This window comes from Saccopteryx leptura, chromosome 3 (assembly GCF_036850995.1).
Source record: "Saccopteryx leptura isolate mSacLep1 chromosome 3, mSacLep1_pri_phased_curated, whole genome shotgun sequence".
NCBI classification, from domain to species: Eukaryota; Metazoa; Chordata; class Mammalia; order Chiroptera; family Emballonuridae; genus Saccopteryx; species Saccopteryx leptura.
In genome coordinates, this window is record NC_089505.1 from 35,634,749 (window position 1) to 35,651,142 (window position 16,394).

The following is a 16,394-nucleotide window of genomic DNA, read 5'->3' on the forward strand; positions in this document are numbered from 1 at the left end:
TTAAAGAGAAAAATATTTAATTTATAAAACTCCTTTTTTTAAAATATATGAAGGTCTTCTGTTTGTAGGTATAATACAGCTTATATGAAATTAGAATTTTATACCAGATTCTAAAAATTTAATATTTAATTTTCATAGAAGCAGATTCAATCAGTGTGTGTGTGTGTGTGTGTGTGTCCCTCCCTCTTTTCTGTATTATGGAAGTTTATTAAAGAAAATATTCTGTTTCTGCTGGAGGTCCATTTAATATCAACTGTGTTCCCTACATTGAATGAGCTTATTTTCCTGCAGCCTTGGAGTCAAGCAGGCAGCTCCGCACACAGCTTGTATTCAATTTACATACGTGACCAAACTGCATTTTCTAATAATTTTCAGGAATTTTGAAACATAATTCTATTATATTAATTAATTACATAGAAACTGTTAATAACATCAATTGTCTTGGGTTTACAGTTCTTAAAAATGTTTGCTTAAAGACTGTTCTATCAAGGAAGAATATTATTAATATACCAGTTTCAGAAATTAATTAAAAAAATACTGTAAGTGGTCAGGCGGATCTGTATTTTAAAGTTGCATTTTTTTTTCTTTCCTCTGTAAAATAATAGCTACTATAGAAAAGTTTTAAGACGTTAAAGAAAAGTATATTGAAAGGTTTATGCTTGAGCTTTCTTAGGCCAAATGCCATCTGTTTCTACAATTTGAAACATTTTATTATTAACAACTCCAGAAGAAGGAGGCAGTCTATTTCAGTGGTGAGGACAGATTTCTGTCCATCTGTGCCCGCATTGCAGCATGTCACTTGAGCTTTAGCTCTGCGTAGCTGTGAGCCAAAGTTGACGCTGTGGCAAGGTCAAGAGGTGGAAATACTTGTCAGCACATTCTGTCTCTAACATCCTGACAACCCCAACCAGAGCTTTGAGCTCCGCCCTGAGGCGGCCACTCCGTTGGGCCTTGGAGCTGGCTTTTTTTTTTACTACCATTTCAAAGAAAAATGTTAACTGTAGACATTTTAAAATATCAGACAAAGAACTTAATCCATTATGTGTCTCTGGTTAATGTCAGGTTCCTTCTTAGGGTGTCTCATTTCTCAATATTTAAAAATGTGTAGAGTTCTATGCTGGTGTTTTGTAACCTTAGTAATTATGTTGGGGTTGGAATCCACATAAAATTCTATTTTATTGCAAAAGAGCTGAAAATAAGAATGCAAGATGTTCAAGGCTGACTTTTTAACGGCTTTTAAATGTTGCCTGTTATTAGTCAATATTATATTCTTATTTTGAGAAAGTCTAGTCTCTAGAATCTCTTAATGTATACTTGATTTTCTTTTTGCACAAAGTGCTTATCAGATTGTTGTGGAAGAGCTGCACCCACACCGAACCAAGCGAGAAGCGGGAGCAATGGAATGCTACCAGGTTCCCGTCACGTACCAAAATGCCATGAGCGGGGGAGCACCCTACTACTTCGCTGCTGAGCTGCCCCCAGGGAATCTTCCTGAACCTGCCCCATTCACAGTGGGTGACAACAGGACCTATCAGGGCTTTTGGAACCCCCCTTTGGTTCCCCGCAAAGGATACAACATCTATTTCCAGGCCATGAGCAGTGTAGAGAAGGTAAGCTTCCTCCAAGATAGTGTTTTACTGCCCCAGGGAGAAGCTGCAGTCAAATTTTATAGACAATAGCATTTGTCAGTCGATCAAAGGGGGAAAAATTGGTGTGGAGAAGGGTGTTGTTTCTGTTCCCAGCAGTGTGCATAGTTTTGAGCTGGGGTTCCATGTGTCACCTGGCACAGGATTCCCGCGTCGTAACCGGCTCTCTTTGAACCTTCTTCAGGAAGACCCACAAGAGCGGTTGTGAGCAAAACGATCTGGAAAGGTGGCTGTGTGGCTGTGCCGCTGGGACTCAGGTTCCGGTAACTGGCGGGCATTGTTCCGTCCTGTTTGCTCAGTAGGGGCACACTTCAGAAGATTCAATTTACTGCCGGATAAACAGAATGCGTGTTCCACAGCAGACTAATAAAACCCTTATCAACTTTTCAGGGGGTACAAGCCACATAGTAAATAACAAGTAACAATCCTCCGATTACAAATAGGTTGCCTGTGGCACATCCGACTAAACGGAAACAGAAGGCTGCCCGGAGATGGCTGGGTGCTGTGCCCTTGGTGGAGTCTGTTTTCTGTTGCCCGGGTTGCCCCTCCTTTTCCCATTTCGGACACAGTTGTTTTTGAGCACTGCCGCTGATCCCAAATGAATATTGAAGAGGAAAACACAACAGGAAGTTCGAAACGACCATGGTTCCATCTGTGGGGAAATAACCTGGCCTTCATGCTTCATGCTGTTCTCTGTGAAAGATTTTCTCTCCTAGAACTTATTTAATTAATTTATTTTTTTCAGAGAGAGAGAGAGAGAGAGAGAGGAGAAAAACAAAATGTTTAGAGTAGAAAATGTCCACAGTTGGCAATCCAGTAGCTGAATGACATTTTTGTTTACTTGTAGCTTTATAGGAAATTGCTGGGTTTATATAATTGAGTCCCTGAGGTGGGTACTTGAGAGTTGGTGTGCAATATGTGATATCCAGTTGCCACGGTCATATTAGATCTCAAAATAGTTTAATTGGAAGACATAACAATCCATTTACATTTCTGCAGAGACTATTCGAACTTAGGGTATTGACTGGATGCTTTTGAATGAGAATTTGACCTTTCTGCTTACCCTATGGGGATGGTGAGGAAAATGCCACAGTATCTTCTAAGATGTACAGCAAAGCCAGAGGCTGCTCATGGTTGAAAATGCTCTTGTCATGTTCTGATCTATTTCATCATAAGAAGAAGTCTCTAGGGCAAGTCAGCTGGCCACTTCCCACCTCTGCATCATTCCCTACCCTGGATAAAAATAACAAGGTTTCGCCTGACCAGGCGGTGGCGCAGTGGATAGAGCATCGGACTGGGATGCGGACGACCCAGGTTCGAGACCCCGAGGTCACCAATTTGAGCGAGGGCTCATCTGGGTTGAGCAAAAGCTCACCAGCTTGAGCCCAATATCACTGGCTCAAGCAAGGGGTTACTCGGTCTGCTGAAGGCCCGCGGTCAAGGCACATAAAAAAAATAAATAAATAAAAATAACAAGGTTGCTCAAATAAGAGATGAGTCTAGAAGTTAATATTCCATTCAGGATACAGAGTAACAATGTGATAGAGAGCATAGTTCTGTGTCTGGTATTCATTTTTTAGAGAGTTGAGAGATTGCAAATTAACTTTTGTTATTTGGTGTGTGGTATCAGAGGAATATTCAACAAATGCATGTTACTTATAAAGGATTTTACCTGGCACTCTTTAAAAGTTTTGTTATGTGTTTTCTAAATATATGTAATGCCTAGCTTTGGTCTGAGTGTCCAGCTATTAGGTAAAAATGAAGTTATATTTGGGTCTGATGGTATTAGCTTTGCAAATAAATTTTTTTTTCTGATTGTTCAAAAAGTACAAAATGCAAATAGAATGCCAGTATAATTGTCCCAGACGAGATAGCCTGTTTCATTATAAGGTGAAAACAGACACCTAAATCTTTAGAAAAATACTAAATTTTTTTGTTCTTATTTTAGATTTTAAAAATTAAGAATACACAAAAGTTTCCTTAATACTATAGTTCTATTCCCTATAAACCTATTTTATAACCCCAGATAGGTCTTCAAAATAGTTATAGTTTATGAAATAGGAACCATTATATATACATTGATTATATTCCTTCATTTTTCCTCTGCCAGGAAACTAAAACCCAGTGTGTACGAATTGCTACAAAAGGTAAGAGGTTTGCTTTATTTTATTTTTTATTTTTTTCAAATTCCATTTGCCCACTTCTAAAATGAAAGAGCTTTGTTCCCTGCTCTGGGGCTAATTACATGTGGCACTTCTATTATAGAGTATTTGTCATAGGGCCCCGTTGAACTGCCAGCCAAGTCCTCTGACTCACTTGGGTGTCTTTAACACATAATGGGGTTCTTCTTTCCATCCTCTGGTAATTGGAGGAATCTTGTTATGAGACTGGGAGGGATTTATAAACCCTTAGAAGGGCTACTCCTGCCATTTAGTGTCTGAAAGGTGTTATGCTGCTGATCAACCAGCGTATTGGGAAAAGCTCAGCGATATCAGTTCAACAAGGTGCTTGCTTAAATTTTGAAAATTGATTTGAGAGAGAGAGAGATTTTTTGTTCCACTTATGCATTTATTGATTGATTCTTAAATGTGCCCTGACTGGGGATCAAACCCACAATGTTGGCATATGAGGAGGACACATTAACCAGTAGAGCTACCCAGCCAGGGTGCAAGGTGCTTACCAGTATTTAAAAACCTCTGTTACTTTTCTGTGGTGGGCAGTCAAAGGTGTGAAGACTGGTCCATATTTTCATCGGTAGTGCAGTTTTATTAAAGATGCTTTACCTTTTTTTTTTAATCCAACTAATGCCAAGAAATTAAGTGATGGCTAATGTCCAGGGAAATTCCTGCTGACATTTCATAGTATAACTTTGTTTCCTAGATTCTTTAAGAGAAAACATTTTCATCTTTGAGTTAGTATTTAGAGTTCCGAGTTGAAGGAAATCTCCAGCATTTACTATGTTTATAACCCCTCATTTAAGACTTAAGTGATTGTACCAACAAGGGAGAGAGATTGGTGTATTTTAACAAGAACAAGAAAACGCTGTCTGCATTCAGGTGTGGGGCTCAGCGGAGAGTTGCCGCTCTGTGTTGTTTGCTGCCAGATGTAATGTTAGACCCACATTCATAAGCAGTAGTTGATTCATTTGGGGTAAAAATGAATGGCTATATTCTGGTTTGTGCTGGCATCATTTCTTTCATCATTTTTTTCCGTCTAATCATCAAGCTGCTCAATTAAGGATCTGTGTTGTATTCTTGTTTGTAAAAGCAATAAAGACTTTTTTATTGACTCATAAGAAGTAATAAAAAAGCTTCACAGAAGAGAAAAAAATACACTTTTAAATTCAAATACTAAGACTCCTCATGTTATTTTAAAAAAGAGAAACAGTTTTTAATGAAGGGAAAGAAAATAAATACCGATGCATATAATTATAAGCATGTATTTTATTTTTTAAAATGGTTTTCAGATCAAGAGTTAGAGTTGAAATTTTTAGAATATAATGGTAGAAAACACTTAGATATATATTACCTATGCTTTTGAAAACCAGAAATGTAAAATAGTCTGGCATCAGCATCCGAATGTTTTTTTTGTTTGTTCTTTAAGATATTATTATACTATAGTTCTATAACTGAGAAAAACATAGCTATAAATGATTCTAAAGGTTAAAATTTTCTTAGTCAGTTATTTAATTATTTGCATTTACACAAGCTGTTTGCCATTTTGTCCCTCTATTGATGCAAATCAAAGTCTGAAAAATTCCATGAGATTTAGACTATAGGAAGGGGAAAGATAAGAAAATAAAACTTACCATGTGGCACAGAATATTTGCCAGAAACTCAGAGGTAGTAAGAAAAAATCCACTTAGGTAGTTTTTTCTTTGTTTAATAATTTACCCCTGCTATACGTCTGGATCTCAGATTGACAGTATGGCTTAATGTGTCAGAGAAGAAGACGCAGGCTCTGGACTGTCTGGGTTCATATCCTGTCTTTGCCCCTTACTATTCCTTAACATTTGCAAATTATTTAACCACTCTCTCCTAAAATATGAGTAATAGAGTTCAATTCTCACTGTTATTGTAAAGTTTAAAATAGTATATATATATTATATATAAGTATATATGATATTATATATACCATTTTATATTATTTATATATATTTATATATTATTTATTATATTTTAATTATATATTTATATATTAATGTATATTAAATTCTTAAATAATGCCCAAAGTTATGTCTATTATATGAGTTAACTACTATTTTCTCATCATAATAGTAATCACTTTATACCTTACTTCAAAGGACATAATTTCTGTTATATAGTTATGAAGAAAATATGAATGAAAGCAAAACTAAATTTTCATGATAGAGATTACTTGGGGGAAAAGTAGATTATTAATGTCTTATCCAAATCTCATGGAATTCCTTTTCTGAACATTTTGCTTTATTTCACATATGAAATACCCCACTTACAAGAGTGACGTGAACATATTATCTGACTACATTTTAAACTAACACTATACAAGTATGGTCATCTTTACTATAAAAATTTTCAGTATGAAAATAAAAAAGACCTGACCAGGCGGTGGTGCAGTGGATAGAGCGTCAGACTGGGATGCAGAGGACCCAGGTTCGAAACTTCGAGGTTGCTGTCTTGAGTGCAAGTTCATCTGGTTTGAGCAAGCTCACCAACTTGAGCTCAAGGTTGCTGTCTTGAACAAGGGGTCACTTGATCTGCTGTAGCTCCCCCCCCCCCCGTCAAGGCACATATGAGAAAGCAATCAATGGACAACTAAGGCACTGCAACAAAGAACTAATGCTTCTCATCGTCTCCCTTTCTGCCTGTCTGTCTCTATCTGTCCCTCTCTCTGTCTATATCTATCTCTGTCTCAAAAAAAGAAAAAGAAAATACAAAAGGTTTCCAACAGGATATTCTAAAGACACACTTAATAGACAAACTGGCATAACCACATTGACTGGAAAGAGATATGAAGGAGCCTTCTGGGCAAAGAATGTATAAGTATTGTATAGATGTAAACACAATAATTTTTTTAAACTATACATTTAAAATGTGTGCACTGTACTGATTTAGGACACTGATACATTTTTGTGGGATGTGAAACTATTTAAAAACCAAGAACAAATAGCACGATCATTTTGAAATTTTTGACGTGTGGGAATTGTTCTACAAAATTTCCGATGTAATCGATTATTTCTTGCCTTCTTGGAACTCATACCTGATGTCAACTAGCACAAAAACAAGAAGCATACATTGGCTTGACTACTGAAAATATAAATAAAGTAAATAATCAACATCATAATGTCTATAATAAATGGTGATAGGAATATATATTATGGAACAACACAAAGGATGTTTTGGGTGTTACGTTCATTGTAGCTAAGATCAAAGTTTCCTGCTCTCTGATTAGCATTTAGGTAGGAACTCATTGAGAAAATACATGTCCGAATGACGTGAGAAGGTTTATCTGAATTATACTGGATGTCATGAGAGTCGTTCCCTTTATAAAATATAAAATAGCATCTCAAGTGCCAGAATTGTCATAAGCGTATGAAAAGGAATTTAGTCATCTGTATCTCTGAAAAGGAAGAAGTCTCATGAGAGGTTTCTATGGTCCAGGAGGAAAAACGGCAACAATGCAAAGTCACTTTGTACTGCCTGACCTGGTGGTGGCGCAGTGGATAGAGCGTCGGACTGGGATGTGGAAGGACCCAGGTTCGAGACCCTGAGGTCGCCAGCTTGAGTGCAGGCTCATCTGGTTTGAGTGAGGACCCAAGGTCGCTGGCTCCAGCAAGGGGTTGCTCGGTCTGCTGAAGGCCCGCGGTCAAGGCACATGTGAGAAAGCAATCAATGAACAACTAAGGTGTTGCAATGCACAATGAAAAACTAATGATTGATGCTTCTCATCTCTCTCCGTCCCTGTCTATCCCTCTCTCTGACTCACTCTCTGTCTCTGTAAAAAATAAATAAATAAAATTTAAAAAAAAAAAAGAAAGTCACTTTGTACTGTGTGTTGGGAGCACCGCGTAACTTGCGTGCTTTAGGCTGTTGATGTTGGTTTGCTCTCTATCTTTTTACAAATAATTTCTAACAGTACTCTAAATTGGTATACGCTCACCCAATTATTGGTAAATAAACAGCTAAGAGCCTTGTGACAGAATATATACTGCAACAGCTTTCTTTTTTTCTTAAGGAAATTATTTTAGTGAGTAGCAGTTTTATGGTTAGATTTGAACATGCTAATTCATACAAATATATAAATTATAATAAAATATATTTCAAAGATTTTCAAAATTACATCTATGGAAATATACTTTGTTTATATTGAAGTAATGAGAGATGCATTTCAATTACATTTTTATTTTATCTCGTTCAATATATAGCGTATTATGTCATCAAAATTTTCTCGGTCATTTATAAAACTATGTACTCATTTACATAAAATTATTTTTCACATAAAGCAAACATTGATAAAATATCAAGGTGTTGAATAACTTCCTAGAATAAGACTAAGAAACAAAATGAATAATATGATAAACAGATAGGATTATAATCTCTTTATGTAAGTAATTTACATTAACTTTTTGGTTGTGTCTAATTTCCCCCTCATGTAAATTTCTGGATTTTTGGAAAACTTCTTACTGAAAACTTAATTTTAAAAGATGTTTTTATGTTGCTCAAATCTGTCCATTTAAAAAAAACTTACCTTACATATGCAATGCTAAAGATATCAAATTTGATAGAACAGGAAAAAAATGTGTAATATATGCAAATTTATTTGAACTTAGCATTTATGGTAAGTGGGAAAGTTTTTTTGTTTTTTGGGGTTTTATTTACAGACAGAGAGAGAGTCAGAGAGAGGGATAGACATGGACAGACAGACAGGAACTGAGAGATGAGAAGCATCAATCATTAGTTTTTCGTTGAGCATTGCGATACCTTAGTTATTCATTGATTGCTTTTTCATATGTGCCTTGATCGCGGGCCTTCAGCAAATCGAGTAACCCCTTGCTCGAGCCAGCAACCTTGGGTCCAAGCTGGTGAGCTTTGCTCAAACCAGATGAGCCTGTGCTCAAGCTGGTGACCTCGAGGCTTCGAACCTGGGTCCTCGGCATCCCAATTCGACGCCCTATCCACTGCACCATTGCCTGGTCAGGCAGAAAGTTTTTTAAGTTAATGAAATATGGCCATATTCTATGTTATGACAAATACTTTAGTTCCTAAGTCAAAAATGGCTTTTATTCCAAACTGCATTTGTAAATAGCCATTTTTGACTCTGTCAATTTTATTTGGATAAAGCAATAAATACATAGAAAGAGGAAAGCCCTTACTTTTATGGAATCTAAGTTCCACTAATGGGAAATAGACCAGAAACAAATATGTGATGGTTGGTGGTTAGTGCATTGTTTGGAAATAAATGAAATAATATGTAGGAATAGGAAATACTGGGCCATGTGTCTAGGGAATTACTATTTTCTATATGGGTATCTGACTCTCTGATAAGGTGAAGGGAATGAGGGAGAACACAGGTGGTGAGGGCGTATTAAGGCAGAGGGAGCACGTGCAAAGACCTTGAGGAGAATGTGTCCGTAGCTGCTAAGGAAAGTGGGCTGGAACCCTGGGGACGAGTCAGGTTGGTTTTTAGTGATTCTCCAACTTCAGCCTGAGTCAGAATCACATGGAGACTTTGTTAAAACAGGTTGTTGGACCTCAACTTCAGAGTTTCTGAATCACAAAGTCTAGGGAGGGGCCCAGGAATGTGCACTTCTACGAGTGTGCTGCTGCTGGTGCTGCGCAGGTAGGCAGCCACATAGCGTGAGAACCACTGGTATAAACAACGCTCGTGCACAGTACTGATGCTGGTTTAGGGCTGTGTCTGTAACCAGTTTCTGTCACAGAAATCTCAGAATCCTCCTTCTGTCCAGTTTTCTAAGACTTTATTTTTCTTCCTAGTTTATAGAGAGATGACAAAGATAATCTCCAACCCGTCCATCTTACCCTGGGCATTGTTTTGTTGAGGGTATGATACTTAGAAGTGTCAGAGCCAAACTGGCTAAAAAGGAAGAGAGAGTCAAAGAAAATAATATCAGTTCTGGGCTGAGCTACCCATTGCTGGAGTTTCTTAACTACAGATATGTATGTTTAATAATATAAATGTCCTTGTTATGGAAACCAATACTGGTCAGTAATATGTTACCTATAGCAAATTATGTCTGAACTGATGTTAGATTTTTTTATTTTCCCTTATGAATAGAAATAAAATTTTTACAGAACAATTTCAAGAAACCACTTAAAGGCCACATAACCTGATCATTACCAGTGAAATTAAAAAAAAAAAAAAATAGGGCATTTCCTGTTAGGTGTAAGTCTGGAATTCCAGAAACACATTTGCTGCCTGGGCTTAGGTGCTTTGGTAGGATTTATCCTCCCAAGGCTCCAGGAGATCAGAAAAGAAAGGACTCCGAGAGTTCCCCTAGAAGTCATGAAAAGAAGGAAATTCCAAACTCTAAGGCATACGTATTGGCATTCATCCATTCATTTAATACTGGTTTTTTTTTATTTTTTTTTATAACCCCAAAGTTATGTGGTTTTAAAGATGTCTATAAACTTGAGTTTGCTCATTTTATACAGTCTCATCCTGGAGAATGGTTTAAATTTTATCATTATTAATTTAGAATATTACTTATGTTTATTTGTTTGTTTGTTTGTTTGTTTTATTAAGTGAGAGGCAGGGTGACAGACAGACAGAGTCTCGCATGCGCCCAGACCAGGATTCACCTGGCAAGTCCCGTATAGGGCGATGCTCTGCCAATCTGGGGCCAATGCTCCATTGCTCAGCAACCGAGCTATTTTAATGCCTAATACAAGGCCATGGAGCCATCCTCAGCACCCGGGCCTAACTTGCTTAAACCTTTCAAGTCATGGCTGCAGGAGGGGAAGAGAGAAAGAGAGAGAGAGAGAGAGCGAAGGAAGGGGGAGGAGTGGAGAAGCATATGGTCGCTTCTCCTGTGTGCCCTGGCCGGGAATCAAACCTGGGATTTCAGGTCAACGCTCTACCACTGAGCCAACTGGCCATGGCCAGAATATTACTTATGTTAAACAACAATGATATAAGTTTTCCTCAATTCCTCAAAAATATCTTGACTTCATGCATTTTAAACATTTCATTCTTTAAAAAATTCACTTGTCACAAAAGTGTAGACTGTGCATGAAAGTTTACCTAATATATATTATATATAATAAAACATACAAAACTGGTAATAACTGATTTACTTTCTTTATTCTTTCTCCCTCTTTTTTGCAGTTGAATTTTAGTTTCAAGGCTTTATGATCAGAAAATATGCTTGGTACAACTTCAATTTTTCTGAATTTGCTGATGTTGTTTTTGTGGCCCAACATATGGTCAATTCTTGAGAATGATCCATGTACACTGGAGAAAAATGTATACTCAGTCACTTTGGGATGAAATGTCCTGTAGATGTCTATCATATCCAGGTGCTCTAGTGTTTTGTTTAAGGCCACTATGTCTTTGTTGATTCTCTGTTTGGATGACCGATCTAGAGCCGTCGGCGGTGTATTGAGGTCTCCAAGTATGATTGTGTTTTTGTCAGTTTTTGTTTTAAGACCAATAAGTAGCTGTCTTATATATTTTGGTGCTCCTTGGTTTGGTGCATATATATTAAGAATTGTTATGTCTTCTTGATTCAGTGTCCCCTTAGCCATTATGAGATAGCCATTTTTGTCTCTGAGTACTTTTCCTGTTTTGTAGTCAGCATTATCCGATATGAGTATTGCTACACCTGCTTTTTTTTTTATGTTATTTGCTTGGAGTATTGTTTTCCAGCCTTTCACTTTGAATTTGTTTTTATCCTTGTTACTTAGATGAGTTTCCTGTAGGCAGCATACAGTTGGATTTTCTTTTTTAATCCATTCTGCTACTCTGTGCCTTTTTATTGGTGAGTTTAATCCATTTACATTTAGTGTAATTATTGATACTTGTGAGTTCCCTATTGCCATTTTATATCTTGCTTTCTGTTAGTTTTGTGTCTTGTTTGATCCTTCTCTTTCGTTTTTCTATCTTTTGTTTTTATTTGGTTGTATTCCATACATCTTTCCTCTGTTGCTATCTTTTTTATCTCATGTGCTTCTGTGGTGGTTTTTTCAATGGTGGTTACCTTTGAGTAATGAAAAGGGTCCCTACCCTGTTCATTGTAGCGAACTATTTTGTGAGTACTTTTGCACTCCATCGACCTTTGCTACTGTTAATCTCCATCTTCTCCCCCTCTTTCTTTTTGTTGTTGTCACAGTTTAAATTTGGTTTTATTGTGTTCTTCTTGGAGCTTTTACTTGTGGCTCTGTTTTTTTTTGTTCTTTGTATCTGATTGGAGAACCCCCTTTAGTAATTCCTGGAGTGGGGGTTTTCTGATGATAAATTCCCTCATCTTTTCTGTATCTGTGAATGTTTTTATTTCTCCTTCATATTTGAAGGATAGCTTTGATGGGTATAGTATTCGTGGCTGAAAGTTCCTCTCTTTCAGGACTTTAAATATTGGGGTCCACTCTGTTCTAGCTTGTAGAGTTTCTGCTGAGAAATCTGATGATAATCTAATGGGTCTTCCTTTATATGTTGTATTCTTCTTTTCCCTGGCTGCCTTGAGAATTTTTTCTTTGCTGTTGGTTTGTGTCAATTTCATTATGATATGCCTTGGAGTAGGTTTGTTGGGGTTAAGAAAACTCGGAGTTCTGTTTGCTTCTTGAACTTGAGGCTTTAGTTCTTTCCACAGGCTTGGGAAGTTCTCATCTATTATTTGTTTGAGTATGTTCTCCATTCCATTTTCTCTCTCTTCTCCCTCTGATATACCTATTATTCTTATGTTATTCTTTTTGATGGAGTCAGATAATTCTTGTAGGGCTATCTCATTTTTTTAAATTTTTGAGTCTCTTTCTTCTTCTCTCTGTTGTGCCTCAAGTTGCTTGTCTTCTATTTCACTAATCCTCTCTTCTATCTGACCTGTTCTATTAGCTAAGCTTGTTACTTCGTTTTTCAGCTCGTGAATTGAGTTTTTCATCTCTGCTTGATTTGTTTTTATAGTTTCAATTTCCTTGGACATATATTCTTTGTGTTCATTGAGTTGTTTTCTGAGCTCCCTTAATTGCCTTTCTGTGTTTTCTTGTATATCTCGGAGGATTTTTAGGATTTCTATCTTGAATTCTCTGTCATTTAGCTCCAAGGTTTCCAATATATTAAATTTTTTCTCCATAGATTTTTCCTCATCTAGCTGTGTTACCTCTCTTTCTTTGTATCCATGATATTCGATTTTCTCTTAATGGCATCTGAGGGTGGTTTTGTTGATAGTATTAATGAGATTTAATAAAGAATAAAAAGTTTAAAAAAATTAAAAAAATAATAAAAAAATAAAAAATCAAAGAGTTTTTTAAAAAAAAAATTAATGAAATAAAGAAAAATAAAATAAAATAAAAATTTTTAAAAAAGGAAATTATTCCCCCCTCCTTTTTTCCTCTCCTCTCCTCTCCTCTCCCCTCTTTCTTGAGAAAATCTTGTGGTGAACTGTGAATTATAACAAACAATGCCTGTGATGGAGGGCCTGAATTGGGGAAAAGTAATAAAGGGGCAAAGAAAAAAAAAAGAAAAAAAAGAGCGTATGGACCCACAAAAAGCAAATAAGGAAAAAATTTGGGTCAAGAATAAAATGATTTGCTTTTAGGTGTTGGTTGTCTAAGATTTATGATGAGAGGAATAAGAGGAAAACGGAAAAATGGGGGGACAAATTAAAAAATTACTATTGTATTTAGTGGAACAAGAACTAGATAAAATGGAGAGCCAGGGATGGGAGCACTGCTAGTGAGTTAAAAAGGTGAAGTAAAAACCCCCCAAAATGCCACAAACATAAGTTTGAGTCCCAGATAAGATAATTTGTTTGTTATTGAGGTTTGAATGAGAGGAGACGTAAAGGAGAAAGGAAGAAACTAATATAGAGGGAGAAAAGAAAGAGAGAGAGAGAAAAAAAGAGGGAACCACTAAAAGAAGAAAAAAGAAAGGAGAGAGAGAGAGAGAGAGAGAGAGAGAGTTAAGGGTTTTGGTGTACAACCCTCATAGAGAGAAAGGAAGAGAAGAAAAAGATAATGGGAGATGTAACACTTATGGGTAGTGTAGTTCAAGGAGAGGAGAGAGTAAGACCGGCAGAGAGTTAATCGGCCAAATTGGAGGAGGAAAAAAAGTATCAAGAATGAAGATAAGAGAAACAAACGAACAAATATCATAAAATGGGATAGGTTATAAAGTCTGCAGATTATTCTTGATTTTGAGAGGTTATCTTCTTGCTTTTTCTTTTCTCTCCCTCTTCCTGGTCGGTGACTCTGTACCCCGGGTTCTGCCCCTTTGGCACGCTCAGGTAGAGGTTTGCAGTTGATAAGTCTCTATGGCAATGTCATGTATTGTGCTTTAGTCTTGTTGGCAGTCGAGGCTCATTAGCATTTATAGGCTCCGACAGTGAGAGAGTCCGTGTTCCTGGAGCCTCTCCCCTAGTCTTTCCTTCCTCAATTAGTAGTCTGATAATCCAGCTATGGGGTTGCTGCTGCCTCTGCCAGGATAGTATGAGGCTCAAAGAGCTGGCAACTCCCCACTCTATTTCCACTCAGCACAGGGCTCTGGGTAAGGCTCAGTCAGTCAGAGCTGCTAGCATAATCAGGCGGGCTTTCCACCCACTCAAAGACCTCTGGCTCTGCCACTCTGTCCGGTAACACAGGCGGGCGCCCACTTCCAGGGCGCTTGGAGGAAACTCTCACTCACTGTCTGTGCGCGCAACCCAGGATATCCGGCCAGCAGTCTCACGCTCTGAGTGAAACCCCCAACCGCAGGGAAAAGTTGCAGCGTTGGAATTGAGTCTCGCTCCGTCCCCGTGCGCGGCTTTTGCAAGGTGCTGGGGCGGCCCGAGATTCCGCTTTGGCCCACACAAAGGCCCCTGACTCTGCCCCTCTGTGCGATAACACGGGCGCGCACTGCCAAGGCACTCGGAGGAATCTCTCATTCACTATCTGCGCGCGCAGACCAGGATATGAGGCCGGCCGCGTTTCCCTCTGAGTGAAACCCCCTCCAGCACAGAAAATCTCCACCGTTGGAATTAGTTCTCACTCTCTCCTGTGCGTGGCTTTCCCAGGGCGCTGGGGCTGCCCAGAGACTCTGCCCTTGGCCCACAGAAAGGCCTCTGACCCTGCCTCTCCGTGGGGCAACACGGGCACCCACTCTCGGGGCCTAGGAAGAAATCTCTCGCCCACTAACTGCGCACACGCCGACCAGGAGACCGGGTAAAATGGCCGCCCCGCTTGTCTTTCTTTGTTTGGGTTTGGCGTGAGTGTTAGCTTGTATTGCCCGGGTTGCCACAGGATCAGTTTTTCCTCGGCTTGGATCTCCGTGCCACAGCCTGGTTCGGCCGTTTGTGCCGCTGCCTGGATCTATTCACCCCCTTTGCCCACCTCAGTTTCTATATTCACAGTTACCAGAGAAAGCCGCCCTGTTTAGGTTAGTGAGGAAGGCAGAGCATTTCTTACTCCCTATTTCCTTCGGGGTTTGGTTGTATATTTAGCCAATTTTTCACTCGACCATACCTTTGGGTGTATTGCGAAGCATCTGGAGGCTCCAAGTATAGGTTTTTCTGTTTCTGGTTGAAGATCTTGTTGAGTTTTGGGGGAGATTTATCGGTATCGCTTCCTACCCTGCCATTACTCTGACGTCATCTATTCTTTCTCCCTTTCTTTGCTATCTGTTCTCTTTATCCTATTACTGGATAAAGAGTAGTTTATAAAAAAGAAAACCACCATCTTTTTTATAATTTTAATTTTGTCTCATGTTGTTTTTGTTAAATCTTTCATTGGCCTTTTCTCTGAGTGTGCAGATGGATAAGGGTATCTTTTCAAATGAACAGACATTCAAAAATAATAAACATGTCAAGAAAAACAACACTTAGTTCAGTCAAAAAGTTACAGTAAAACCATGGAAGCTCCATTTGGTTGTACCATGTGTATAGAAGCCATTTGACTGAATTCATTTCCACCACAATTACCACAAATGAACTTGAACTTGAGTACAACTCATTAATCTCAGTTCTTAAATTGCACTTTGGTCTTTTATGTCTTCCAGAATTTAAAACTGCAGTGGAGGATGATTTGAAAGCAAGGGTGAGGGCTAAAGAAAAGAATATATATAAGGCCCTGGCTGGTTGGCTCAGTGGTAGAGCGTTGGCCTGGTGTGCAGGAGTCCCCGGTTCGATTCCGGTCCAGGGCACACAGGAGAGGCGCCCATCTGCTTCTCCACCCCTCCCCCTCTCCTTCCTCTCTGTCTCTCTCTTCCCCTCCTGCAGCCGAGGCTCCATTAGAGCAAAAAGATGGCCCGGGTGCTGGGGATGGCTCCTTGGCCTCTGCTCTAGGCGCTAGAGTGGCTCTGGTTGCGACAGAGCGACGCCCTGGATAGGCAGAACATCGTCCTCTGGTGGGCGTGCCGGGTGGATCCCGGTCGGGTGCATGCGGGCGTCTGACTGGCTCCCCATTTCCAGCTTCAGAAAAATGGAAGGAAGGAAGGAAGGAAGGAAGGAAGGAAAGAAGGAAAGAAGGAAAGAAGGAAAGAAGGAAAGAAGGAAAGAAGAGAAAAAGAATATATATAAGGCCCTGGCTGGTTGGCTCAGTGGTAGAGCGTTGGCCTGGTGTGCAGGAG

At 38.7% G+C, this 16,394-nt stretch overlaps 1 protein-coding gene across 6 annotated transcripts in view; it reads left to right on the plus strand.

Moving 5' to 3' along the window:
• Positions 1-16,394, plus strand: part of PTPRK (protein tyrosine phosphatase receptor type K) — a 573,924-nt gene that overhangs the window by 468,307 nt on the left and 89,223 nt on the right. For all 6 annotated transcript variants that reach the window (XM_066373278.1, XM_066373272.1, XM_066373275.1 and 3 more), the window contains exons 12-13: positions 1,337-1,610; positions 3,757-3,793. In XM_066373278.1, the coding sequence (XP_066229375.1) occupies positions 1,337-1,610; positions 3,757-3,793 (311 nt within the window). The remainder of the gene's footprint in view (positions 1-1,336; positions 1,611-3,756; positions 3,794-16,394) is intronic.